The sequence below is a fragment of the Lipophrys pholis genome, assembly GCF_963383615.2.
Source record: "Lipophrys pholis genome assembly, contig: SCAFFOLD_64, whole genome shotgun sequence".
Taxonomy (NCBI): Eukaryota; Metazoa; Chordata; class Actinopteri; order Blenniiformes; family Blenniidae; genus Lipophrys; species Lipophrys pholis.
In genome coordinates, this window is record NW_028292185.1 from 16,344 (window position 1) to 43,110 (window position 26,767).

Genomic DNA, 26,767 nt, shown 5'->3' on the forward strand with positions numbered 1-26,767 from the left:
CACTATTGACTCTATTGACTCTGTATTGATACTCTATTGATTCTTTATTGACTCTATATTGATTCTTTATTGACTCTATATTGATTCTCTATTGAATATATCCACTCTGTATTGACTCTATACTGCTCTCTCTCTCCTCTAACGATCCTCCTGCTCTCCTCCAGGGGGGGCCAGAGAGCTGCAGTGCGGCTACAGCCTGCCTTTAGCTGCATCTTCTAAACACTGCAGACAGGGTCACCTCACCGGGTCACCTGGGTCACCTCACAGGGTCACCTCACCGGGTCACCTGGGTCACCTCACCGGGTCACCTGGGTCACCTCACAGGGTCACCTCACCGGGTCACCTGGGTCACCTCACCGGGTCACCTGGGTCACCTCACCGGGTCACCTCACCGGGTCACCTGGGTCACCTCACCGGGTCACCTGGGTCACCTCACAGGGTCACCTCACCGGGTCACCTCACCGGGTCACCTGGGTCACCTCACAGGGTCACCTCACAGGGTCCCCTGGGTCACCTCACCGGGTCACCTCACAGGGTCACCTGGGTCACCTCACAGGGTCACCTCACCGGGTCACCTCACCGGGTCACCTGGGTCACCTCACAGGGTCACCTGGGTCACCTCACAGGGTCACCTCACAGGGTCACCTCACCGGGTCACCTGGGTCACCTCACAGGGTCCCCTGGGTCACCTCACCGGGTCACCTCACAGGGTCACCTGGGTCACCTCACAGGGTCACCTCACCGGGTCACCTCACCGGGTCACCTGGGTCACCTCACAGGGTCACCTGGGTCACCTCACAGGGTCACCTGGGTCACCTCACAGGGTCACCTCACAGGGTCACCTGGGTCACCTCACCGGGTCACCTGGGTCACCTCACCGGGTCACCTGGGTCACCTCACAGGGTCACCTCACCGGGTCACCTGGGTCACCTCACAGGGTCACCTCACAGGGTCACCTCACAGGGTCCCCTGGGTCACCTCACCGGGTCACCTGGGTCACCTCACCGGGTCACCTGGGTCACCTCACAGGGTCACCTCACCGGGTCACCTGGGTCACCTCACAGGGTCCCCTGGGTCACCTCACAGGGTCACCTGGTTTCAGTAGGGTTCCTTTGGTATATTTCAAACATGACGTGTCTACAGGGACATTTCAGGGACATCACAGGGACATCACAGGGACATCACAGGGACATGAGTGTGTGTTGCAGGTCTTTGGTTCTTTTTAGGGAATAAAAATCTATATTTTTTATTTTGTAATAAGATGTAATTACCTCAATGGAAACCTATTTTACTGTCTAAAGGTCTATTGTTGTACAATACAGGTATTTTATGAAGTAATTTTATAAAAAAAAGTCCTCTTGGTTCCACTGCGTCTCCTTCAAACTATTTAGCTTCGTAGTTTCTCTCCTTCGTCTTCGGTCGTCCAGCCGGTGGAAGAATCGTTTCTGTAAATATTACTGATTAAATTAATTTAAGGATTTCTGACTCCTGCCTCTTTGCCTGCATTCTTTCCTGTAACGTCCAGTCAGTCTAGACATTAACAGGTCCTGTAACATCCAGTCTAGACAGGACCAGGTCCTGTAACGTCCAGTCAGTCTAGACAGGACCAGGTCCTGTAACGTCCAGTCAGTCTAGACATTAACAGGTCCTGTAACATCCAGTCTAGACAGGACCAGGTCCTGTAACGTCCAGTCAGTCTAGACATTAACAGGTCCTGTAACATCCAGTCTAGACAGGACCAGGTCCTGTAACGTCCAGTCAGTCTAGACATTAACAGGTCCTGTAACGTCCAGTCTAGACAGGACCAGGTCCTGTAACGTCCAGTCAGTCTAGACATTAACAGGTCCTGTAACATCCAGTCTAGACAGGACCAGGTCCTGTAACGTCCAGTCAGTCTAGACAGGACCAGGTCCTGTAACGTCCAGTCTAGACAGGACCAGGTCCTGTAACGTCCAGTCAGTCTAGACAGGACCAGGTCCTGTAACGTCCAGTCTAGACAGAACCAGGTCCTGTAACGTCCAGTCAGTCTAGACATTAACAGGTCCTGTAACATCCAGTCTAGACAGGACCAGGTCCTGTAACGTCCAGTCAGTCTAGACAGGACCAGGTCCTGTAACGTCCAGTCTAGACAGGACCAGGTCCTGTAACGTCCAGTCAGTCTAGACATTAACAGGTCCTGTAACATCCAGTCTAGACAGGACCAGGTCCTGTAATGTCCAGTCTAGACAGGACCAAGTCCTGTAACATCCAGTCAATCTAGACAGGACCAGGTCCTGTAACATCCAGTAAGTCTAGACAGGACCAGGTCCTGTAATGTCCAGTCAGTCTAGACAGGACCAGGTCCTGTAACGTCCAGTCAGTCTAGACAGGACCAGGTCCTGTAATGTCCAGTCAGTCTAGACAGGACCAGGTCCTGTAACATCCAGTAAGTCTAGACAGGACCAGGTCCTGTAACGTCCAGTCAGTCTAGACAGAACCAGGTCCTGTAACATCCAGTCAGTCTAGACAGAACCAGGTCCTGTAACGTCCAGTCAGTCTAGACATTAACAGGTCCTGTAACATCCAGTCTAGACAGGACCAGGTCCTGTAATGTCCAGTCTAGACAGGACCAAGTCCTGTAACATCCAGTCAATCTAGACAGGACCAGGTCCTGTAACATCCAGTAAGTCTAGACAGGACCAGGTCCTGTAATGTCCAGTCAGTCTAGACAGGACCAGGTCCTGTAACGTCCAGTCAGTCTAGACAGGACCAGGTCCTGTAATGTCCAGTCAGTCTAGACAGGACCAGGTCCTGTAACATCCAGTAAGTCTAGACAGGACCAGGTCCTGTAACGTCCAGTCAGTCTAGACAGAACCAGGTCCTGTAACATCCAGTCAGTCTAGACAGAACCAGGTCCTGTAACATCCAGTCTAGACAGGACCAGGTCCTGTAACATCCAGTAAGTCTAGACAGGACCAGGCACTGTAACGTCCGGTCAGTCTAGACAGGAACAGGTCCTGTAACATCCAGTAAGTCTAGACAGGACCAGGTCCTGTAATGTCCAGTCAGTCTAGACAGGACCAGGTCCTGTAACATCCAGTCAGTCTAGACAGGACCAGGTCCTGTAACGTCCAGTCAGTCCAGACAGGGCTAGGGTTAGTCTCCTAACACCTTTCCTTAACTCCTTTAGGAAGCCTCCTAACTCCTTTCACTAACTCCTTTAGGAAGCCTCCTAACATATTTCACTAACTCCTTTAGGAAGCCTCCTAACACCTTTCCTTAACTCCTTTAGGAAGTCTCCTAACACCTTTCCTTAACTCCTTTAGGAAGCCTCCTTAACTCCTTTAGGAAGCCTCCTAACACCTTTCCTTAACTCCTTTAGGAAGCCTCCTAACTCCTTTCACTAACTCCTTTAGGAAGCCTCCTAACACCTTTCCTTAACTCCTTTAGGAAGCCTCCTAACTCCTTTAATAACTCCTCTAGGAAGCCTCCTAACACCTTTCCTAACTCCTTTAGGAAGCCTCCTAACACCTTTCACTAACTCCTTTAGGAAGCCTCCTAACACCTTTCACTAACTCCTTTAGGAAGCCTCCTAACACCTTTACTAACTCCTTTAGGAAGCCTCCTAACACCTTTCCTAACTCCTTTAGGAAGCCTCCTAACACTTTTCCTTAACTCCTTTAGGAAGCCTCCTAACTCCTTTCAATAACTCCTTTAGGAAGCCTCCTAACACCTTTACTAACTCCTTTAGGAAGCCTCCTAACACCTTTCACTAACTCCTTTAGGAAGCCTCCTAACACCTTTCCTAACTCCTCTAGGAAGCCTCCTACCTCCTTTCACTAACTCCTTTAGGAAGCCTCCTAACACCTTTCCTAACTCCTCTAGGAAGCCTCCTACCTCCTTTCACTAACTCCTTTAGGAAGCCTCCTAACACCTTTCCTAACTCCTCTAGGAAGCCTCCTACCTCCTTTCACTAACTCCTTTAGGAAGCCTCCTAACACCTTTCCTAACTCCTCTAGGAAGCCTCCTACCTCCTTTCACTAACTCCTTTAGGAAGCCTCCTAACACCTTTCCTAACTCCTTTAGGAAGCCTCCTAAAACCTTTCACTAACTCCTTTAGGAAGCCTCCTAACACCTTTCCTAACTCCTTTAGGAAGCCTCCTAACACCTTTCCTAACTCCTTTAGGAAGCCTCCTAACACCTTTCCTAACTCCTTTAGGAAGCCTCCTTAACTCCTCTAGGAAGCCTCCTACCTCCTTTTACTAACTCCTTTAGGAAGCCTCCTAACACCTTTCCTAACTCCTTTAGGAAGCCTCCTTAACTCCTCTAGGAAGCCTCCTACCTCCTTTCACTAACTCCTTTAGGAAGTCTCCTAACACCTTTCCTAACTCCTTTAGGAAGCCTCCTTAACTCCTCTAGGAAGCCTCCTACCTCCTTTCACTAACTCCTTTAGGAAGTCTCCTAACACCTTTCCTAACTCCTTTAGGAAGCCTCCTTAACTCCTTTAGGAAGCCTCCTAACACCTTTCCTAACTCCTCTAGGAAGCCTCCTACCTCCTTTCACTAACTCCTTTAGGAAGTCTCCTAACACCTTTCCTAACTCCTTTAGGAAGCCTCCTTAACTCTTCTAGGAAGCCTCCTACCTCCTTTCACTAACTCCTTTAGGAAGCCTCCTTAACTCCTCTAGGAAGCCTCCTACCTCCTTTCACTAACTCCTTTAGGAAGTCTCCTAACACCTTTCCTAACTCCTTTAGGAAGCCTCCTTAACTCTTCTAGGAAGCCTCCTACCTCCTTTCACTAACTCCTTTAGGAAGCCTCCTTAACTCCTCTAGGAAGCCTCCTACCTCCTTTCACTAACTCCTTTAGGAAGTCTCCTAACACCTTTCCTAACTCCTTTAGGAAGCCTCCTTAACTCCTCTAGGAAGCCTCCTACCTCCTTTCACTAACTCCTTTAGGAAGTCTCCTAACACCTTTCCTAACTCCTTTAGGAAGCCTCCTAACACCTTTACTAACTCCTTTAGGAAGCCTCCTAACACCTTTACTAACTCCTTTAGGAAGCCTCCTAACTCCTTTCACTAACTCCTTTAGGAAGCCTCCTAACACCTTTCCTAACTCCTTTAGGAAGCCTCCTAACACCTTTCACTAACTCCTTTAGGAAGCCTCCTAACACCTTTCCTAACTCCTTTAGGAAGCCTCCTAACACCTTTCCTAACTCCTTTAGGAAGCCTCCTACCTCCTTTCACTAACTCCTCTAGGAAGCCTCCTAACACCTTTAGGAAGCCTCCTAACACCTTTCCTAACTCCTTTAGGAAGCCTCCTAACACCTTTCCTAACTCCTTTAGGAAGCCTCCTAACTCCTTTCACTAACTCCTTTAGGAAGCCTCCTAACACCTTTCCTAACTCCTTTAGGAAGCCTCCTAACACCTTTACTAACTCCTTTAGGAAGCCTCCTAACTCCTTTGCTTAACCCTGTGACGTCATCCAGGGGTAAGGTGAAGCCCATAGATAAGGTGGTAGGAGGGACAATCCGGACCTACCTCGCATCTGCTGAGCGTTTGTCTGACGTCATTAGTGTTTCCTCGTTTTGTGCGGCTGGTGGGCGGAGCTACAGGGAGGGGGCGGGGCCTGCGTCAGAGATGCTTCAGGAAGAGGAACAGAAGATGAAACCACAACATCCGCTGAACACACACTCCTGAACACACACTCAGCTCGACCCTCCCCTCTCGGTACCGGACGGACCGGATCGTGTCTGACCCACCGGAGCTCAGCAGCAGCGGGCGGATGGAGCGGCAGACCGGAGGAGCGGGGCCCGGCAGGAAGCCCTGGATCCCCGCTACCGGAGCACCGGGGGCCGCGGAGCCACTGGATAGGTCGGTCCTCCGTTACTGCATCCATATTATATTCTACCGACACATCGCGGGGTGTGTGTGTGTGTGTGTGTGTGTGTGTGTGTGTGTGTGTGTGTGTGTGTGTGTGTGTGTGTGTGTGTGTGTGTGTGTGTGTGTGTGTGTGTGTGTGTGCGCGCGCACGCGTGCACTCTGGTCTGATTGACACACAGCCTTGCTACATGTGAAATTGATGGATGGGTGATGGATGGATGGATGATGGATGGATGGATGGATGGATGGATGGATGGATGATGGATGGATGGATGGATGATGGATGGATGGATGGATGATGGATGGATGATGGATGGATGATGGGTGATGGATGATGGATGGATGATGGATGGATGGATGATGGATGGATGATGGGTGATGGATGATGGATGGATGATGGATGATGGATTGATGGATGGATGATGGGTGATGGATGATGGATGGATGATGGATGGATGGATGATGGATGGATGATGGGTGATGGATGATGGATGGATGATGGATGATGGATTGATGGATGATGGATGGGTGATGGATGGATGATGGGTGATGGATGATGGATGGATGATGGATGGATGGATGATGGATGGATGATGGGTGATGGATGATGGATGGATGATGGATGATGGATTGATGGATGATGGATGGGTGATGGATGGATGATGGATGGATGATGGATGGATGATGGATGGATGATGGATGGATGGATGATGGATGGATGATGGATGGATGAAAGGAGACAGTTTTTCATTCACTTGGTGTTCAGTCCTTCAGGTTCTCATGTTGAATGGTGCAAACAGCTGATCGCCGCCACCATCTCCAGTCAGATCTCCTCCTCCGGGCCTGACAGCAAGGTGACACACACTCACACACACACACACACACACTCACACACACACACACACACACACACACACACACACACACACACACACACACACACACACACACACACACACACACACACACACACACACACACACACACACACACACACACACTAACTAACAGTGTCTCTAATCATGTGATAGGCTGGAAGACGACCTGACTTCATGGTAAGACCAACTGATACAGTAGTGTGTGTGTGTGTGTGTGTGTGTGTGTGTGTGTGTGTGTGTGTGTGTGTGTGTGTGTGTGTGTGTGTGTGTGTGTGTGTGTGTGTGTGTGTGTGTGTGTGTGTGTGAAGCAGGAGGAAGTGATGTAGGTGGAAGTGATGTAGGAGGAAGTGATGCCGGAGGAAGTGATGTAGGAGGAAGTGATGCCGGAGGAGGTGATGTAGGTGGAAGTGATGTAGGTGGAAGTGATGTAGGTGGAAGTGATGCCGGAGGAGGTGATGTAGGAGGAAGTGATGCCGGAGGAGGTGATGTAGGAGGAAGTGATGCCGGAGGAAGTGATGTAGGAGGAAGTGATGCCGGAGGAGGTGATGTAGGAGGAAGTGATGTAGGTGGAAGTGATGTAGGTGGAAGTGATGCCGGAGGAGGTGATGTAGGAGGAAGTGATGTAGGAGGAAGTGATGCCGGAGGAGGTGATGTAGGAGGAAGTGATGCCGGAGGAGGTGATGTAGGAGGAAGTGATGCCGGAGGAAGTGATGCCAGAGGAGGTGATGTAGGAGGAAGTGATGTAGGAGGAAGTGATGCCGGAGGAGGTGATGTAGGAGGAAGTGATGTAGGTGGAAGTGATGCCGGAGGAGGTGATGTAGGAGGAAGTGATGTAGGAGGAAGTGATGCCGGAGGAGGTGATGTAGGAGGAAGTGATGTAGGAGGAAGTGATGCCGGAGGAGGTGATGTAGGAGGAAGTGATGTAGGAGGAAGTGATGCCGGAGGAGGTGATGTAGGAGGAAGTGATGCCGGAGGAAGTGATGCCAGAGGAGGTGATGTAGGAGGAAGTGATGTAGGAGGAAGTGATGCCGGAGGAGGTGATGTAGGAGGAAGTGATGTAGGAGGAAGTGATGCCGGAGGAGGTGATGTAGGAGGAAGTGATGCCGGAGGAAGTGATGCCGGAGGAGGTGATGTAGGAGGAAGTGATGTAGGAGGAAGTGATGCCGGAGGAGGTGATGTAGGATGAAGTGATGCCGGAGGAGGTGATGTAGGAGGAAGTGATGCCGGAGGAGGTGATGTAGGAGGAAGTGATGTAGGTGGAAGTGATGCCGGAGGAGGTGATGTAGGATGAAGTGATGCCGGAGGAGGTGATGTAGGAGGAAGTGATGTAGGAGGAAGTGATGCCGGAGGAGGTGATGTAGGTGGAAGTGATGCCGGAGGAAGTGACGTAGGTGGAAGTGATGTAGGAGGAAGTGATGCCGGAGGAGGTGATGTAGGAGGAAGTGATGCCGGAGGAGGTGATGCCGGAGGAAGTGACGTAGGTGGAAGTGATGTAGGAGGAGGTGATGTAGGAGGAAGTGATGTAGGAGGAAATGATGCCGGAGGAAGTGATGTAGGAGGAAGTGATGCCGGAGGAAGTGACGTAGGTGGAAGTGATGTAGGAGGAAGTGATGCCGGAGGAAGTGATGTAGGAGGAAATGATGCCGGAGGAAGTGATGCCGGAGGAAGTGACGTAGGTGGAAGTGATGTAGGTGGAAGTGATGTAGGAGGAAGTGATGTAGGTGGAAGTGATGTAGGTGGAAGTGATGTAGGTCAAAGTGATTTAGGAGGAAGTGACGTAGGTGGAAGTAATGCAGGATGAAGTGATGTAGGAGGAAGTGACGTAAGAGGAAGTGATGTAGACGGAAGTGATGGAGGAGGAAGTGATGTAGGGGGAAGCTCTGTAGCTCCCTGTGGCTCTGTAAAGCTCTCTTTAGCTCTGTAGCTCTTTGTCGCTCTTTAACTCTATCGCTCTATGTAACTCTGTAGCTCTTTAGCTCTAGGTCTGTCGCTCTTTAACTCTGTAGCTCTGTGTAACTCTGTAGCTCTTTAACTCTAGGTCTGTAGCTCTTTAACTCTGTAGCTCTATGTAACTCTGTAGCTCTTTACCTCTAGGTCTGTAGCTCTTTAACTCTGTAGCTCTATGTAGCTCTATGTAGCTCTGTTGCTAGGTGTAGGTCTGTAGCTCTTTAACTCTGTAGTTCTATGTAGCTCTAAGCAGCTCTGTTGCTTGATGTAGCTCTTTAGCTCTATGTAGCTCTGTAGCTCTATGTAGCTCTTTAACTCTGTAGGTCTGTAGCTCTTTGTAGGTCTGTAGCTCTATGTAGCTCTTTAACTCTGTAGCTCTGTTGCTCGATGTAGCTATTTAGCTCTCTGTATCTCTATGTAGCTCTTTGTAGCTCTATGTAGCTCTCTGTATCTCTATGTAGCTCTTTAACTCTGTAGCTCTATGTATCTCTATGTAGCTCTGTTGCTTGATGTAGCTCTTTAGCTCTGTGTAGCTCTGTAGGTCTGTAGCTCTATGTAGCTCTTTAACTCTGTAGCTCTATGTAGCTCTGTTGCTCAATGTAGCTCTTTAGCTCTATGTATCTCTCTGTAGCTCTCTAGCTCTCTGTATCTCTATGTAGCTCTATGTGTCTCTACGTAGCTCTCTGTATCTCTATCTCTATGTAGCTCTCTGTATCTCTAGCTCTATGTTTCTCTATGTATCTCTCTGTAGCTCTATGTATCTCTCTGCAGCTCTCTGTATCTCTGTCTCTATGTAGCTCTATGTATCTCTATGTAGCTCTCTGTATCTCTATGTAGCTCTATGTATCTCTATATCTATGTGGCTCTATGTAGCTCTGTGTAGCTCTATCTCTATGGTGCTCTTTGTATCTCTATTTAGCTCTATATAGCTCTATGTATCTCTATGTAGCTCTATGTAGCTCTAGCTCTATGTAGCTCTCTGTAGCTCTAGCTCTATGTAGCTCTATGTTTCTCTATATATATCTCTGTAGCTCTATATATCTAGCTCTATGTTCCTCTAAGTATCTCTCTGTAGCTCTATGTAGCTCTATCTCTATGTAGCTCTCTGTATCTCTATGTATCTCTCTGTAGCTCTATGTATCTCTCTGTATCTCTATCTCTATGTAGCTCTATATATCTCTAGCTCTATGTAGCTCTATCTCTATGTAGCTCTATCTCTGTGTAGCTATCTCTATCTCTATGTAGCTCTCTGTATCTCTATCTCTATGTAGCTCTTTATATCTCTAGCTCTATGTAGCCCTATGTTTCTCTATGTAGCTCTCTGTAGCTCTATGTAGCTCTGTGTACCTATCTCTGTGTAGCTCTCTGTATCTCTATGTAGCTTTATGTAGCTCTATGTAGCTCTCTGTATCTCTATCTCTCTGTAGCTCTATGTAGCTCTCTGTATCTCTATCTCTCTGTAGCTCTATGTAGCTCTCCGTATCTCTATCTCTATGTAGCTCTCTTTATCTCTATCTCTATGTAGCTCTATGTAGCTCTCTGTATCTCTATCTCTATGTAGCTCTCTGTATCTCTATCTCTATGTAGCTCTATGTAGCTCTCTGTATCTCTATCTCTATGTAGCTCTATGTAGCTCTCTGTATCTCTATCTCTATGTAGCTCTCTGTATCTCTATCTCTATGTAGCTCTATGTAGCTCTCTGTATCTCTATCTCTATGTAGCTCTCTGTATCTCTATCTCTATGTAGCTCTATGTAGCTCTCTCTATCTCTATCTCTATGTAGCTCTATGTAGCTCTCTGTATCTCTATCTCTATGTAGCTCTATGTAGCTCTCTCTATCTCTATGTAGCTCTATGTAGCTCTCTGTATCTCTATCTCTATGTAGCTCTCTGTATCTCTATCTCTATGTAGCTCTATGTAGCTCTCTCTATCTCTATGTAGCTCTATGTAGCTCTCTGTATCTCTATGTAGCTCTATGTAGCTCTCTGTATCTCTATCTCTATGTAGCTCTCTGTATCTCTATCTCTATGTAGCTCTATGTAGCTCTCTCTATCTCTATGTAGCTCTATGTAGCTCTCTGTATCTCTATGTAGCTCTATGTAGCTCTCTGTATCTCTATCTCTATGTAGCTCTCTGTATCTCTATCTCTATGTAGCTCTATGTAGCTCTATGTATCTCTAGCTCTATGTAGCTCTATGTAGCTCTATGTAGCTCTATGTTGCTCAGCTTGGATTTGATTTCTCTATTTTAACTGAGTGTTCGAGTCGCTCTTCGTCTGTTTGTGATTCTTGTGACTCATCTTCAAAATAACGTGTGTGTGTGTGTGTGTGTGTGTGTGTGTGTGTGTGTGTGTGTGTGTGTGTGTGTGTGTGTGTGTGTGTGTGTGTGTGTGTGTGTGTGTGTGTGTGTGTGTGTGTGTGTGTGACCTCCAGGTGTCCCAGAGGACAGCTCCCAGGGTAAGACTGATCAAACCAGATTCTGATTTCTGACTTTTCTTCTGCACGTCTCAGATCAATTAATGTGTGAATGGGTTAGGGGTGAATGGGTTAGGGGTGAATGGGTTAGGGGTGAATGGGTTAGGGGTGAATGGGTTAGGGGTGAATGGGTTAGGGGTGAATGGGTTAGGGGTGAATGGGTTAGGTGTGAATGGGTTAGGGGTGAATGGGTTAGGGGTGAATGTGTGAATGGGTTAGGGGTGAATGGGTTAGGGGTGAATGGGTTAGGGGTGAATGGGTTAGGGGTGAATGTGTGAATGGGTTAGGGGTGAATGGGTTAGGGGTGAATGGGTTAGGGGTGAATGGGTGAATGGGTTAGGTGTGAATGGGTTAGGTGTGAATGGGTGAATGGGTTAGGTGTGAATGGGTTAGGTGTGAATGGGTGAATGGGTTAGGTGTGAATGGGTGAATGGGTTAGGGGTGAATGGGTTAGGGGTGAATGGGTTAGGTGTGAATGGGTGAATGGGTTAGGGGTGAATGGGTGAATGGGTTAGGTGTGAATGGGTGAATGGGTTAGGTGTGAATGGGTGAATGGGTTAGGGGTGAATGGGTTAGGGGTGAATGGGTTAGGGGTGAATGTGTGAATGGGTTAGGTGTGAATGGGTTAGGGGTGAATGGGTTAGGGGTGAATGGGTTAGGGGTGAATGGGTGAATGGGTTAGGTGTGAATGTGTGAATGGGTTAGGTGTGAATGGGTTAGGTGTGAATGTGTGAATGGGTTAGGGGTGAATGGGTTAGGTGTGAATGGGTGAATGGGTTAGGGGTGAATGGGTTAGGGGTGAATGGGTTAGGGGTGAATGTGTGAATGGGTTAGGTGTGAATGGGTGAATGGGTTAGGTGTGAATGTGTGAATGGGTTAGGGGTGAATGGGTTAGGTGTGAATGGGTGAATGGGTTAGGGGTGACTGGGTTAGGGGTGAATGGGTTAGGGGTGAATGGGTTAGGGGTGAATGGGTTAGGTGTGAATGGGTGAATGGGTTAGGTGTGAATGTGTGAATGGGTTAGGTGTGAATGGGTTAGGTGTGAATGTGTGAATGGGTTAGGGGTGAATGGGTTAGGGGTGAATGGGTTAGGGGTGAATGGGTTAGGGGTGAATGGGTGAATGGGTTAGGTGTGAATGGGTGAATGGGTTAGGTGTGAATGGGTTAGGGGTGAATGTGTGAATGGGTTAGGGGTGAATGGGTTAGGGGTGAATGTGTGAATGGGTTAGGGGTGAATGGGTTAGGGGTGAATGGGTTAGGTGTGAATGGGTTAGGGGTGAATGGGTTAGGGGTGAATGTGTGAATGGGTTAGGGGTGAATGGGTTAGGGGTGAATGGGTTAGGGGTGAATGGGTGAATGGGTTAGGTGTGAATGGGTTAGGTGTGAATGGGTGAATGGGTTAGGTGTGAATGGGTTAGGTGTGAATGGGTGAATGGGTTAGGTGTGAATGGGTGAATGGGTTAGGGGTGAATGGGTTAGGTGTGAATGGGTTAGGGGTGAATGGGTTAGGTGTGAATGGGTGAATGGGTTAGGTGTGAATGGGTGAATGGGTTAGGGGTGAATGGGTGAATGGGTTAGGTGTGAATGGGTGAATGGGTTAGGTGTGAATGGGTGAATGGGTTAGGTGTGAATGGGTTAGGTGTGAATGTGTGAATGGGTTAGGGGTGAATGGGTTAGGTGTGAATGGGTGAATGGGTTAGGTGTGAATGGGTGAATGGGTTAGGTGTGAATGGGTTAGGGGTGAATGGGTTAGGGGTGAATGGGTTAGGGGTGAATGTGTGAATGGGTTAGGTGTGAATGGGTTAGGGGTGAATGGGTTAGGGGTGAATGGGTGAATGGGTTAGGTGTGAATGGGTTAGGTGTGAATGGGTTAGGTGTGAATGGGTTAGGTGTGAATGGGTGAATGGGTTAGGTGTGAATGGGTGAATGGGTTAGGGGTGAATGGGTTAGGTGTGAATGGGTTAGGGGTGAATGGGTTAGGTGTGAATGGGTGAATGGGTTAGGTGTGAATGGGTGAATGGGTTAGGGGTGAATGGGTGAATGGGTTAGGTGTGAATGGGTGAATGGGTTAGGTGTGAATGGGTGAATGGGTTAGGGGTGAATGGGTTAGGGGTGAATGGGTTAGGGGTGAATGTGTGAATGGGTTAGGGGTGAATGGGTTAGGGGTGAATGGGTTAGGGGTGAATGTGTGAATGGGTTAGGTGTGAATGGGTTAGGGGTGAATGGGTTAGGGGTGAATGGGTTAGGGGTGAATGGGTTAGGGGTGAATGTGTGAATGGGTTAGGTGTGAATGGGTTAGGGGTGAATGGGTTAGGGGTGAATGGGTTAGGGGTGAATGGGTTAGGGGTGAATGGGTTAGGGGTGAATGGGTTAGGGGTGAATGGGTTAGGGGTGAATGGGTTAGGTGTGAATGGGTTAGGGGTGAATGGGTGAATGGGTTAGGTGTGAATGGGTTAGGGGTGAATGGGTTAGGGGTGAATGTGTGAATGGGTTAGGGGTGAATGGGTTAGGGGTGAATGGGTTAGGTGTGAATGGGTTAGGGGTGTAAATCAGTTTGTTTGTATGAAAAGTCCAAGATATTGTTTTGTTTCTGTCCATGAAACTCTGAGGCAAAAGATATAGAGACATATTGACCCCATTGTTTACTCTACAGTGTGAATGCTCCTCTACAGTGTCAGTACTCCACTACAGTGTGAATGCTCCTCTACAGTGTGAATGCTCCTCTACAGTGTGAATGCTCCTCTACAGTGTCAGTACTCCACTACAGTGTGAATGCTCCTCTACAGTGTGAATGCTCCTCTACAGTGTGAATGCTCCTCTACAGCGTCAGTACTCCACTACACTGTGAATGCTCTTCTACATTGTGAATGCTCTTCTACAGTGTGAATGCTCCTCTACAGCGTCAGTACTCTGTGAATATGCTAGCCCTCCATAATTCTTCAGCCCAGACCCCCCATACTGCTTCAGTACAGACCCCCATACTGCTTCAGTACAGACCCCCCATACTGCTTCAGTACAGACCCTCCATACTGCTTCAGTACAGACCCCCCATACTGCTTCAGTACAGACCCTCCATACTGCTTCAGTATAGACCCCCCATACTGCTTCAGTACAGACCCCCCATACTGCTTTAGTACAGACCCCCCATACTGCTTCAGTACAGACCCTCCATACTGCTTCAGTACAGACCCCCCATACTGCTTCAGTACAGACCCCCCATACTGCTTCAGTATAGACACCCCCATACTGCTTCAGTACAGACCCCCCCATACTGCTTCAGTACAGACCCCCCATACTACTTCAGTATAGACCCCCCATACTGCTTCAGTACAGACCCCCCCATACTGCTTCAGTACAGACCCCCCCGTACTGCTTCAGTACAGACCCCCCCGTACTGCTTCAGTACAGACCCCCCCCATACTGCTTCAGTACAGACCCCCCGTACTGCTTCAGTACAGACCCCCCGTACTGCTTCAGTATAGACCCCCCATACTGCTTCAGTACAGACCCCCCGTACTGCTTCAGTATAGACCCCCCATACTGCTTCAGTACAGACCCCCCCATACTGCTTCAGTACAGACCCCCCCATACTGCTTCAGTACAGACCCCCGTACTGCTTCAGTACAGACCCCCCGTACTGCTTCAGTATAGACCCCCCATACTGCTTCAGTACAGACCCCCATACTGCTTCAGTACAGACCCCCCGTACTGCTTCAGTATAGACCCCCCATACTGCTTCAGTACAGACCCCCATACTGCTTCAGTACAGACCCCCCATACTGCTTCAGTACAGACCCCCCATACTGCTTCAGTACAGACCCCCCCCATACTGCTTCAGTATAGACCCCCCATACTGCTTCAGTATAGACACCCATACTACTTCAGTATAGACACCCCCGTACTGCTTCAGTACAGACCCCCCCCGTACTGCTTCAGTACAGACCCCCCATACTACTTCAGTATAGACACCCCATACTGCTTCAGTATAGACACCCCATACTGCTTCAGTACAGACCCCCCCCATACTGCTTCAGTATAGACCCCCCATACTACTTCAGTATAGACCCCCCATACTGCTTCAGTACAGACCCCCCGTACTGCTTCAGTACAGACCCCCCATACTGCTTCAGTACAGACCCCCCCGTACTACTTCAGTACAGACCCCCCATACTGCTTCAGTATAGACCCCCCATACTACTTCAGTATAGACCCCCCATACTACTTCAGTATAGACACCCCATACTGCTTCAGTATAGACCCCCCATACTGCTTCAGTATAGACCCCCCGTACTGCTTCAGTACAGACCCCCCATACTGCTTCAGTACAGACCCCCCCGTACTACTTCAGTACAGACCCCCCATACTGCTTCAGTATAGACCCCCCATACTGCTTCAGTATGAAAGTAAGAGTTCATTTCTAGTTGTGAAGCTTCAGAGAGAAGAAGAGTCGTGACCTTTGACCCTGTTTGTTCTTACATCATCAGTTCCTGAAGAACTTAATGTGAACTTGGTCTGTTTAACCTCTTCCTCTCCTCTTCCTCTCTTCTTCCTCTCCTCTTCCTCTCCTCTTCCTCTCTTCTTCCTCTTCTTCCTCTCCTCTTCCTCTCCTCTTCCTCTCTTCTTCCTCTCTTCTTCCTCTCCTCTTCCTCTGCTCTTCCTCTCTTCTTCCTCTCCTCTTCCTCTCCTCTTCCTCTTCCTCTCCCTCTTCCTCTTCCACTCCTCTTCCTCTCTTCTTCTTCTTCCTCTCCTCTTCCACTCCTCTTCCTCTCTTCTTCCACTCCTCTTCCTCTCCTCTTCCTCTCCTCTTCCTCTTCCTCTCCTCTTCCTCTCCTCTTCCTCTTCCACTCCTCTCCCTCTCCCTCTCCCTCTTCCTCTCCTCTCCCTCTCCCTCTTCCTCTCCTCTTCCTCTCCCTCTTCCTCTCTTCTTCCTCTCCCTCTTCCTCTCGTCTTCCACTCCTCTTCCTCTCTTCTTCCTCTCTTCTTCCACTCCTCTTCCACTCCTCTTCCTCCCCTCTTCCTCTCCTCTTCCTCTCCCTCTTCCTCTCTTCTTCCTCTCCCTCTTCCTCTTGTCTTCCACTCCTCTTCCTCTCTTCTTCCTCTCTTCTTCCACTCCTCTTCCACTCCTCTTCCTCCCCTCTCCCTCTCCCTCTTCCTCTCCTCTTCCTCTCCCTCTCCCTCTTCCTCTCTTCTTCCTCTCCCTCTTCCTCTCGTCTTCCACTCCTCTTCCACTCCTCTCCCTCTCCCTCTTCCTCTCCTCTTCCTCTCCCTCTTCCTCTCTTCTTCCTCTCTTCTTCCACTCCTCTTCCACTCCTCTTCCACTCCTCTTCCTCCCCTCTTCCTCCCCTCTTCCACTCCTCTTCCTCCCCTCTTCCTCTCCTCTTCCTCTGCAGCAGGACTCTCTGGATGAAAGTGATTCTGAGCATCCGTCAGCCTCTTTGGCAAGTTCTTTCTTTCTTCTTTCTTTCTTTCTTTCTTTCTTTCTTTCTTTCTTTCTTTCTTTCTTTCTTTCTTTCTTTCTTTCTTTCTTTCTTTCTTTCTTTCTTTCTTTCTTTCTTTCTTTCTTTCTTTCTTTCTTTCTTTCTTTCTTTCTTTCTTTCTTTCTTTGCTCCTTAAACAACACGAGTCATAAATCACTTCACTCTGTCTTTTGTCTGTTTCATCCTTTGTTTCTACCAGATTCATTCTTTCCTCAGGTCCTGGAGGCTCCATGTTCTCCATGTTCTCCATGTTCTCCATGTTCTCCATGTTCTCCATGTTCTCCATGTTCTCCAACAGGCTGATTGTAATGAGGCTCGTTATCTGGCTTTGTGCTGAAGGTGCTGAAGAACCGTCAGAACATGAAGGTGTTAAAGGAGAATGGAGAACATGCAGGGCTGCAGCCTCCAGGACCTGAGGAACCGACCGCTGGTGTACAGAGTCAATGTTTCTGCTTTCGTTCCTTCGTTCCTTCGTTCCTTCGTTCCTTCGTTCCTTCGTTCCTTCATTCATTGTCTGGTCTGTAGCGCCCCCAGCTGGTTGTGGTTTGCGTCAGTGGTGAAGTTGTGGTGCTGCTGACCCTCTCCTGTCCACAGAACCCTCCAGCTCTGAGGTTCGGAGCTCAGGTGAAGATGTTCCAGGACCAGGTTCCTCTACTCCCAGGAGAGACAGTCCAGACCACAGGTAACCCCCCCCAGGAGAGGCCACGCCCCCCAGGAGAGGCCACTCCCCCCCAGGTTGGATCTGCAGGGATTAGTAACGATTCAGATCTGCAGGGTGGAGGATACTAGAGGAAACATTTACATGTGTCCACACCAGGGTGGAGGTGATGGAGGTTCTTGATGTGTATACCACCAGGGCGGAGATGCGCGAGGATCATATGTGTATACCACCAGTTTGGAGGTGACAGAGATTCTTGATGTGGAGGTGACGGAGGTTCTTGATGTTTACACAACCAGGTTGGAGGTGCGTGATGTTTATATGTGTCCACCACCAGGGTGGAGATGCAGGAGGATCATATGTGTATACCAACAGGGTGGAGGTAACAGAGGTTCTTGATGAGTACACCACCAGGGTAGAGGTGACGGAGGTTCTTGATGTGGAGGTGATGGAGGTTCTTGATGAGTACACCACCAGAGTGGAGGTGACAGAGCTATTTGACGTGTCCACCACCAGGGTGGAGGTGACGGAGGTTCTTGATGTTTACACAACCAGGTTGGAGGTGACAGAGGGTCTTGATGTGGAGTTGGTGGAGGTTCTTAATGTGTACAGAACCAGGGTGGAGGTGACAGAGGTTCTTGATGTGTACACCACCAGGGTAGAGGTGACGGAGGTTCTTGATGTGGAGGTGATGGAGGTTCTTAATGAGTACACCACCAGAGTGGAGGTGACAGAGGTTCTTGATGTGGAGGTGACGGAGGTTCTTGATGTGTACAAAACCAGGGTGGAGGAGCGTGATGTTTATATGTGCACACCACCAGGGTGGAGATACGGGAGGATCATATGTGTATACCATCAGGGTGGAGGTAACAGAGGTTCTTTATGAGTACACCACCGGGGTGGAGGGGACGGAGGTTCTTCATGAGTACACCACCAGGGTGGAGGTGACGGAGGTTCCTGATGTGTACACCACCAGAGTGGAGGTGACGGAGGTTCCTGATGTGTACACCACCAGAGTGGAGGTGACGGAGGTTCTTGTGTTTACAGTGAAGGATGTGATGTACGTCTGTCCCTTCAGCGGTCTGGTTAACGGAACTCTGACCGTCACCGACTACAAACTGTACTTCAGCAGTGTGGAGAAGGTACACACACACACACACACACACACACACACACACACACACACACACACACACACTGCAGTGTGCTGACCTCTGACCTCCTGCAGGACTCTCCCTTCGTCCTGGACGTGAACCTGGGAGTCATCAGCCGGCTGGAGGCCATCAGTGTCCCCAACCAGGGCCAGAGTACCAGGGGCCTGGAGCTGGTCTGCAAGGTATGGAGGGTTTATAGAGGGGCTGTAGAGGGGCTATAGAAAGTCTATGGAGGGACTGTAAAGGGTTTATAGAGGGACTTAGAGGGTTTATAGAGGGGCTATAGAAAGTCTATAGAAGGACTGTAAAGGGTTTATAGAGGGACTGTAGATGGTTTATAGAGGGGCTGTAGAGGGTTTATAGAGGGGCTATAGAAAGTCTATAGAGGGACTGTAAAGGGTTTATAGAGGGACTTAGATGGTTTATAGAGGGGCTGTAGAGGGTTTATAGAGGGGCTATAGAAAGTCTATAGAGGGACTGTAAAGGGTTTATAGAGGGACTGTAGATGGTTTATAGAGGACTGTAGAGGGTTTATAGAGGGGCTATAGAAAGTCTATAGAAGGACTGTAAAGGGTTTATAGAGGGACTGTAGATGGTTTATAGACGGGCTATAGAAAGTTTATAGAGGGGCTATAGAAAGTTTATAGAGGACTGTAGAGGGTTTATAGAGGGACTGTAGAGGGTTTATAGAGGGGCTATAGAACGTTTATAGAGGGGCTGTAGAGGGTTTATAGACGGGCTATAGAAAGTTTATAGAGGGGCTTTAGAGGGTTTATAGAGGGGCTATAGAAAGTTTATAGAGGACTGTAGAGGGTTTATAGAGGGGCTGTAGAGGGTTTATAGAGGGACTGTAGAGGGTTTATAGAGGGGCTATAGAAGGTTTATAGAGGGGCTGTAGAGGGGCTATAGAGGGTTTATAGAGGGGCTATAGAAAGTTTATAGAGGGGCTGTAGAAAGTTTATAGAGGGACTGTAGAGGGTTTATAGAGGGGCTATAGAAAGTTTATAGAGGGGCTGTAGAGGGTTTATAGACGGGCTATAGAAAGTTTATAGAGGGGCTTTAGAGGGTTTATAGAGGGACTGTAGAGGGTTTATAGAGGGGCTATAGAACGTTTATAGAGGGGCTGTAGAGGGTTTATAGAGGGACTGTAGAGGGTTTATAGAGGGGCTATAGAACGTTTATAGAGGGGCTATAGAAAGTTTATAGAGGGGCTGTAGAAAGTTTATAGAGGGACTGTAGAGGGTTTATAGAGGGGCTATAGAACGTTTATAGAGGGGCTGTAGAGGGTTTATAGACGGGCTATAGAAAGTTTATAGAGGGGCTTTAGAGGGTTTATAGAGGGACTGTAGAGGGTTTATAGAGGGGCTATAGAACGTTTATAGAGGGGCTGTAGAGGGTTTATAGACGGGCTATAGAAAGTTTATAGAGGGGCTTTAGAGGGTTTATAGAGGGGCTATAGAAAGTTTATAGAGGACTGTAGAGGGTTTATAGAGGGACTGTAGAGGGTTTATAGAGGGGCTATAGAACGTTTATAGAGGGGCTGTAGAGGGTTTATAGACGGGCTATAGAAAGTTTATAGAGGGGCTTTAGAGGGTTTATAGAGGGGCTATAGAAAGTTTATAGAGGACTGTAGAGGGTTTATAGAGGGGCTGTAGAGGGTTTATAGAGGGACTGTAGAAAGTTTATAGAGGGGCTGTAGAGGGTTTATAGACGGGCTATAGAAAGTTTATAGAGGGGCTTTAGAGGGTTTATAGAGGGACTGTAGAGGGTTTATAGAGGGGCTATAGAACGTTTATAGAGGGGCTGTAGAGGGTTTATAGACGGGCTATAGAAAGTTTATAGAGGGGCTTTAGAGGGTTTATAGAGGGGCTATAGAAAGTTTATAGAGGGGCTGTAGAAAGTTTATAGAGGGACTGTAGAGGGTTTATAGAGGGGCTATAGAAGGTTTATAGAGGGGCTGTAGAGGGTTTATAGAGGGACTGTAGAGGGTTTATAGAGGGGCTATAGAAGGTTTATAGAGGGGCTGTAGAGGGTTTATAGAGGGGCTATAGAGGGTTTATAGAGGGGCTATAGAAAGTTTATAGAGGGGCTGTAGAGGGTTTATAGACGGGCTATAGAAAGTTTATAGAGGGGCTATAGAAGGTTTATAGAGGGGCTATAGAGGGTTTATAGAGGGGCTATAGAAAGTTTATAGAGGGGCTGTAGTTTCTCTGATGAGCTTTAAAAGTGTTCAAAGTGCTTGAAAGGAGAAGATACAAAGTGTGATGATGAAAGAGAGTTTGCAGACAGTTTGCAGCAGAGAACCTCCTGCAGCAGAGAACCTCCTGCAGCAGAGAACCTCCTGCAGCAGAGAACCTCCTGCAGCAGAGAACCTCCTGCAGCAGAGAACCTCCTGCAGCAGAGAACCTCCTGCAGCAGAGAACCTCCTGCAGCAGAGAACCTCCTGAAGGTTTGTGGTGATGATTGTTGCTCCTGTGCTTCAGGACATGAGGAGTCCCAGGTTCGCCTACAAGACGGACGACAACCAACCAGATGTGGTGCAGCTGCTGTCCAAGCAGGCCTTCCCTCTGTCCAACCACCAGGCCAGTGTGTGTGTGTGTGTGTCTGTGTCTGTGTGTGTGTCTGTGTCTGTGTCTGTGTGTGTGTGTGTGTCTGTGTCTGTGTCTGTGTGTGTGTCTGTGTCTGTGTGTGTGTGTGTGTGTGTGTGTGTCTGTGTCTGTGTGTGTGTCTGTGTCTGTGTCTGTGTCTGTGTGTGTGTCTGTGTCTGTGTGTGTGTGTGTGTGTGTGTGTGTCTGTGTCTGTGTGTGTGTCTGTGTCTGTGTGTGTGTCTGTGTCTGTGTGTGTGTGTGTGTGTGTGTGTGTGTGTGTGTGTCTGTGTGTGTGTCTGTGTGTGTGTCTGTGTGTGTGTGTCTGTGTCTGTGTCTGTGTCTGTGTCTGTGTGTGTGTGTGTGTGTGTGTGTGTGTGTGTGTGTGTGTGTGTGTGTGTGTGTGTGTGTGTGTGTGTGTGTGTGTGTGTGTGTGTGTGTGTGTGTGTGGTAATGGCTCCTCCCCCTCTTGCAGGCTCTATTTGCCTTCTTGTATCAGGAGAAGTTTCCAGTCGATGGCTGGAAGGTTTTCGACGCGGCAGCAGAGTACAGACGACAGGTAATCAGATTACAGTCACTCAGAGTACAGACTCCTCCTCTTTCATACTGTGACCCCTCCTCTTCCTGCCATCTGACTCCTCCTCTTCCTGACTGACTCCTCCTCTTCCTGACTGACTCCTCCTCTTCCTGACGGTGACTCCTCCTCTTCCTGACTGACTCCTCCTCTTCCTGACTGTGACTCCTCCTCTTCCTGACTGACTCCTCCTCTTCCTGACTGTGACTCCTCCTCTTCCTGCCATCTGACTCCTCCTCTTCCTGACTGACTCCTCCTCTTCCTGACTGACTCCTCCTCTTCCTGACTTTGACTCCTCCTCTTCCTGCCATCTGACTCCTCCTCTTCCTGCCAGCTGACTCCTCCTCTTCCTGCCTGTGACTCCTCCTCTTCCTGACTGTGACTCCTCCTCATCCTGCCATCTGACTCCTCCTCTTCCTGCCTGTGACTCCTCCTCTTCCTGACTGTGACTCCTCCTCATCCTGCCATCTGACTCCTCCTCTTCCTGCCATCTGACTCCTCCTCTTCCTGACTGACTCCTCCTCTTCCTGACTGACCCCTCCTCTTCCTGCCAGCTGACTCCTCCTCTTCCTGACTCTGACTCCTCCTCTTCCTGACTCTGACTCCTCCTCATCCTGACTCTGACTCCTCCTCATCCTGACTGTGACTCCTCCTCTTCCTGACTGACCCCTCCTCTTCCTGACTGACCCCTCCTCTTCCTGCCTGTGACTCCTCCTCTTCCTGCCATCTGACTCCTCCTCTTCCTGACTGTGACTCCTCCTCTTCCTGACTGTGACTCCTCCTCTTCCCGACTCTGACTCCTCCTCTTCCTGACTGTGACTCCTCCTCTTCCCGACTCTGACTCCTCCTCTTCCTGACCGTGACCCCTCCTCTTCCTGACTGTGACTCCTCCTCTTCCTGACTGTGACTCCTCCTCTTCCTGCCTGTGACTCCTCCTCTTCCTGACTGTGACTCCTCCTCTTCCTGACTGTGACTCCTCCTCTTCCTGACCGTGACTCCTCCTCTTCCTGACTGACCCCTCCTCTTCCTGACTGTGACTCCTCCTCTTCCTGACTGTGACTCCTCCTCTTCCTGCCTGTGACTCCTCCTCTTCCTGACTGTGACTCCTCCTCTTCCTGCCTGTGACTCCTCCTCTTCCTGCCATCTGACTCCTCCTCTTCCTGACTCTGACTCCTCCTCTTCCTGACTGTGACTCCTCCTCTTCCTGACTGTGACTCCTCCTCTTCCTGACTGTGACTCCTCCTCTTCCTGACTGTGACTCCTCCTCTTCCTGACTGTGACTCCTCCTCTTCCTGCCATCTGACTCCTCCTCTTCCTGACTGTGACTCCTCCTCTTCCTGACTGACTCCTCCTCTTCCTGACTGTGACTCCTCCTCTTCCTGCCTGTGACTCCTCCTCTTCCTGACTCTGACTCCTCCTCTTCCTGACTCTGACTCCTCCTCTTCCTGACTGTGACTCCTCCTCTTCCTGCCAGGGCCTTCCTAACGAGAGCTGGACGATCAGCCGGATGAACAGCAGCTACGAGCTGTGTGACTCGTATCCCAGCGTCCTGGTGATTCCCTCCAACATGGCCGAGGACGATGTGAAGCGAGTGTCCATGTTCAGGGCGAGACATCGCATCCCGGTCAGTCTGTGTCTCTCGTCTCACATCTCGTCCTGCAGACGAGTGGAAATAAGAAGCCTTCATGTCTGTCCTGCTTCGTCCAGCTGAAGCTTCCTGCTCCTCATTCTCCAAAAACATTCCAATGTTCAACACACCATGTAGTACACCTGCCAGGCCTTTAGGGGCGCTGTGGCTCACCAAGTACACCAAAACCCCAGAGTAAGACTCCTGCTCCTCCCCCCTACTGGACGCTTCCTAAAGGAGTTAGGAAAGGTGTTAGGAGGCTTCCTAAAGGAGTTAGGAAAGGTGTCAGGAGGCTTCCTAAAGGAGTTAGGAAAGGTGTTAGGAGGCTTCCTAAAGGAGTTAGGAAAGGTGTTAGGAGGCTTCCTAAAGGAGTTAGGAAAGGTGTCAGGAGGCTTCCTAAAGGAGTTAGTGAAAGGTGATAGGAGGCTTCCTAAAGGAGTTAGGAAAGGTGTTAGGAGGCTTCCTAAAGGAGTTAGGAAAGGTGTTAGGAGGCTTCCTAAAGGAGTTAGTGAAAGGTGTTAGGAGGCTTCCTAAAGGAGTTAGTAAAGGTGTTAGGAGGCTTCCTAAAGGAGTTAGGAAAGGTGTTAGGAGACTTCCTAAAGGAGTTAGTGAAAGGTGTTAGGAGGCTTCCTAAAGGAGTTAGGAAAGGTGTTAGGAGGCTTCCTAAAGGAGTTAGGAAAGGTGTTAGGAGGCTTCCTAAAGGAGTTAGTGAAAGGTGTTAGGAGGCTTCCTAAAGGAGTTAGTAAAGGTGTTAGGAGGCTTCCTAAAGGAGTTAGGAAAGGTGTTAGGAGGCTTCCTAAAGGAGTTAGGAAAGGTGTTAGGAGGCTTCCTAAAGGAGTTAGGAAAGGTGTTAGGAGGCTTCCTAAAGGAGTTAGGAAAGGTGTTAGGAGGCTTCCTAAAGGAGTTAGTGAAAGGTGTTAGGAGGCTTCCTAGAGGAGTTAGTGAAAGGTGTTAGGAGGCTTCCTAAAGGAGTTAGTAAAGGAGTTAGGAGGCTTCCTAGAGGAGTTAGGAAAGGTGTTAGGAGGCTTCCTAGAGGAGTTAGTAAAGGTGTTAGGAGGCTTCCTAAAGGAGTTAGTAAAGGAGTTAGGAGGCTTCCTAGAGGAGTTAGGAAAGGTGTTAGGAGGCTTCCTAGAGGAGTTAGTAAAGGAGTTAGGAGGCTTCCTAGAGGAGTTAGTGAAAGGTGTTAGGAGGCTTCCTAAAGGAGTTAGTGAAAGGTGTTAGGAGGCTTCCTAAAGGAGTTGGTGAAAGGTGTTAGGAGGCTTCCTAAAGGAGTTAGTAAAGGAGTTAGGAGGCTTCCTAGAGGAGTTAGTGAAAGGTGTTAGGAGGCTTCCTAAAGGAGTTAGGAGGCTTCCTAGAGGAGTTAGTGAAAGGTGTTAGGAGGCTTCCTAAAGAAGTTAGGAAAGGTGTTAGGAGGCTTCCTAAAGGAGTTAAGGAAAGGTGTTAGGAGGCTTCCTAAAGGAGTTAGGAAAGGTGTTAGGAGACTTCCTAAAGGAGTTAGGAAAGGTGTTAGGAGACTTCCTAAAGGAGTTAGGAAAGGTGTTAGGAGGCTTCCTAAAGGAGTTAGTAAAGGAGTTAGGAGGCTTCCTAAAGGAGTTAGTGAAAGGTCTTAGGAGGCTTCCTAAAGGAGTTAGTGAAAGGTGTTAGGAGGCTTCCTAAAGGAGTTAGTGAAAGGTGTTAGGAGGCTTCCTAAAGGAGTTAGTAAAGGAGTTAGGAGGCTTCCTAAAGGAGTTAGTGAAAGGTGTTAGGAGGCTTCCTAAAGGAGTTAGGAAAGGTGTTAGGAGGCTTCCTAAAGGAGTTAGGAGGCTTCCTAAAGGAGTTAGGAAAGGTGTTAGGAGGCTTCCTAAAGGAGGTAAGGAAAGGTGTTAGGAGGCTTCCTAAAGGAGTTAGGAAAGGTGTTAGGATGCTTCCTAAAGGAATTAGGAAAGGTGTTAGGAGGCTTCCTAAAGGTAAAGGAGGTTCTAAAGGAACCATCAGTGGTTCCTAGGCTAAAGGAGGTTCTAAAGGAAGCATCAGTAGTTCCTAGGCTAAAGGAGGTTCTAAAGGAACCATCAGTGGTTCCTAGGCTAAAGGAGGTTCTAAAGGAACCATCAGTGGTTCCTCGGCTAAATGGGGTTCTGACATGGAAAGGTGTTGTGGTGTGGGCGGGGCTTCAGTGTGGATTAATCAGATTCCATTTCAGGATCAGAGAGAGACTCAGTGTTAAACTCTGGTCATAGTCAGTGATTCTGGTCCTGGTCAGCGGTTCTGGTCCTGGTCCTGGTCCCGATCAGTGACTCTGGTCCTGGTCAGTGACCTGGTCCTGGTCCTGCAGGTCTTGTCGTGGATCCACCCGGACTCCCAGGCGGCCATCGTCCGCTGCAGCCAGCCGCTGGTCGGACCTTCAGACCGTCGCTGCAAAGAGGACGAGCGTTTCCTGCAGCTCGTCATGGACGCCAACGCCCAGTCACACAAGCTGAGTGTGTTCGACGCCCGGCAGAGCAGCATGGCCTTCACCAACAAGGTACCCCCTACTGCCCCCCCGACCCCCTACTGGCCCCTGACCCGGCAGAGCAGCATGGCCTTCACCAACAAGGTACCCCCTACTGCCCCCCCGACCCCCTACTGGCCCCTGACCCGGCAGAGCAGCATGGCCTTCACCAACAAGGTACCCCCTACTGCCCCCCCGACCCCCTACTGCCCCCTGACCCGGCAGAGCAGCATGGCCCTCACCAACAAGGTACCCCCTACTGCCCCCCGACCCCCTACTGCCCCCTGACCCGGCAGAGCAGCATGGCCTTCACCAACAAGGTACCCCCTACTGCCCCCCCGACCCCCTACTGCCCCCTGACCCGGCAGAGCAGCATGGCCTTCACCAACAAGGTACCCCCTACTGCCCCCCCGACCCCCTACTGCCCCCTGACCCGGCAGAGCAGCATGGCCTTCACCAACAAGGTACCCCCTACTGCCCCCCCGACCCCCTACTGCCCCCTGACCCGGCAGAGCAGCATGGCCTTCACCAACAAGGTACCCCCTACTGCCCCCCCGACCCCCTACTGCCCCCTGACCAGGCAGAGCAGCATGGCCTTCACCAACAAGGTACCCCCTACTGCCCCCCCGACCCCCTACTGCCCCCTGACCCGGCAGAGCAGCATGGCCTTCACCAACAAGGTACCCCCTACTGCCCCCCGACCCCCTACTGCCCCCCGACCCCCTACTGCCCCCTGACCCGGCAGAGCAGCATGGCCTTCACCAACAAGGTACCCCCTACTGCCCCCCCGACCCCCTACTGCCCCCTGACCAGGCAGAGCAGCATGGCCTTCACCAACAAGGTACCCCCTACTGCCCCCCCGACCCCCTACTGCCCCCCGACCCCCTACTGCCCCCTGACCCGGCAGAGCAGCATGGCCTTCACCAACAAGGTACCCCCTACTGCCCCCCGACCCCCTACTGCCCCCTGACCCGGCAGAGCAGCATGGCCTTCACCAACAAGGTACCCCCTACTGCCCCCCCGACCCCCTACTGGCCCCTGACCCGGCAGAGCAGCATGGCCTTCACCA

At 49.8% G+C, this 26,767-nt stretch overlaps 1 protein-coding gene across 4 annotated transcripts in view; it reads left to right on the plus strand.

The window, feature by feature from the left end:
* Positions 1-5,610: 5,610 nt before the first annotated feature.
* LOC308128111 (phosphatidylinositol-3-phosphate phosphatase MTMR1-like) overlaps positions 5,611-26,767 on the plus strand; it is a 31,692-nt gene continuing 10,535 nt past the window's right edge. Inside the window, exons 1-11 of one of the 4 annotated variants that reach the window (XM_080493756.1) lie at positions 5,611-5,848; positions 6,624-6,711; positions 6,889-6,912; positions 11,115-11,138; positions 17,228-17,315; positions 18,339-18,433; positions 18,520-18,627; positions 20,929-21,027; positions 21,506-21,589; positions 23,079-23,228; positions 25,543-25,731. In XM_080493756.1, the coding sequence (XP_080349882.1) occupies positions 5,760-5,848; positions 6,624-6,711; positions 6,889-6,912; positions 11,115-11,138; positions 17,228-17,315; positions 18,339-18,433; positions 18,520-18,627; positions 20,929-21,027; positions 21,506-21,589; positions 23,079-23,228; positions 25,543-25,731 (1,038 nt within the window). In that variant the 5' untranslated portion in view covers positions 5,611-5,759. Of the gene's footprint in view, positions 5,849-6,621; positions 6,712-6,888; positions 6,913-11,114; positions 11,139-17,227; positions 17,316-18,338; positions 18,434-18,519; positions 18,628-20,928; positions 21,028-21,505; positions 21,590-23,078; positions 23,229-25,542; positions 25,732-26,767 lie in introns of those variants that run through there. The other 3 variants (XM_080493757.1, XM_080493758.1, XM_080493759.1) reach the window with 3 other exon arrangements.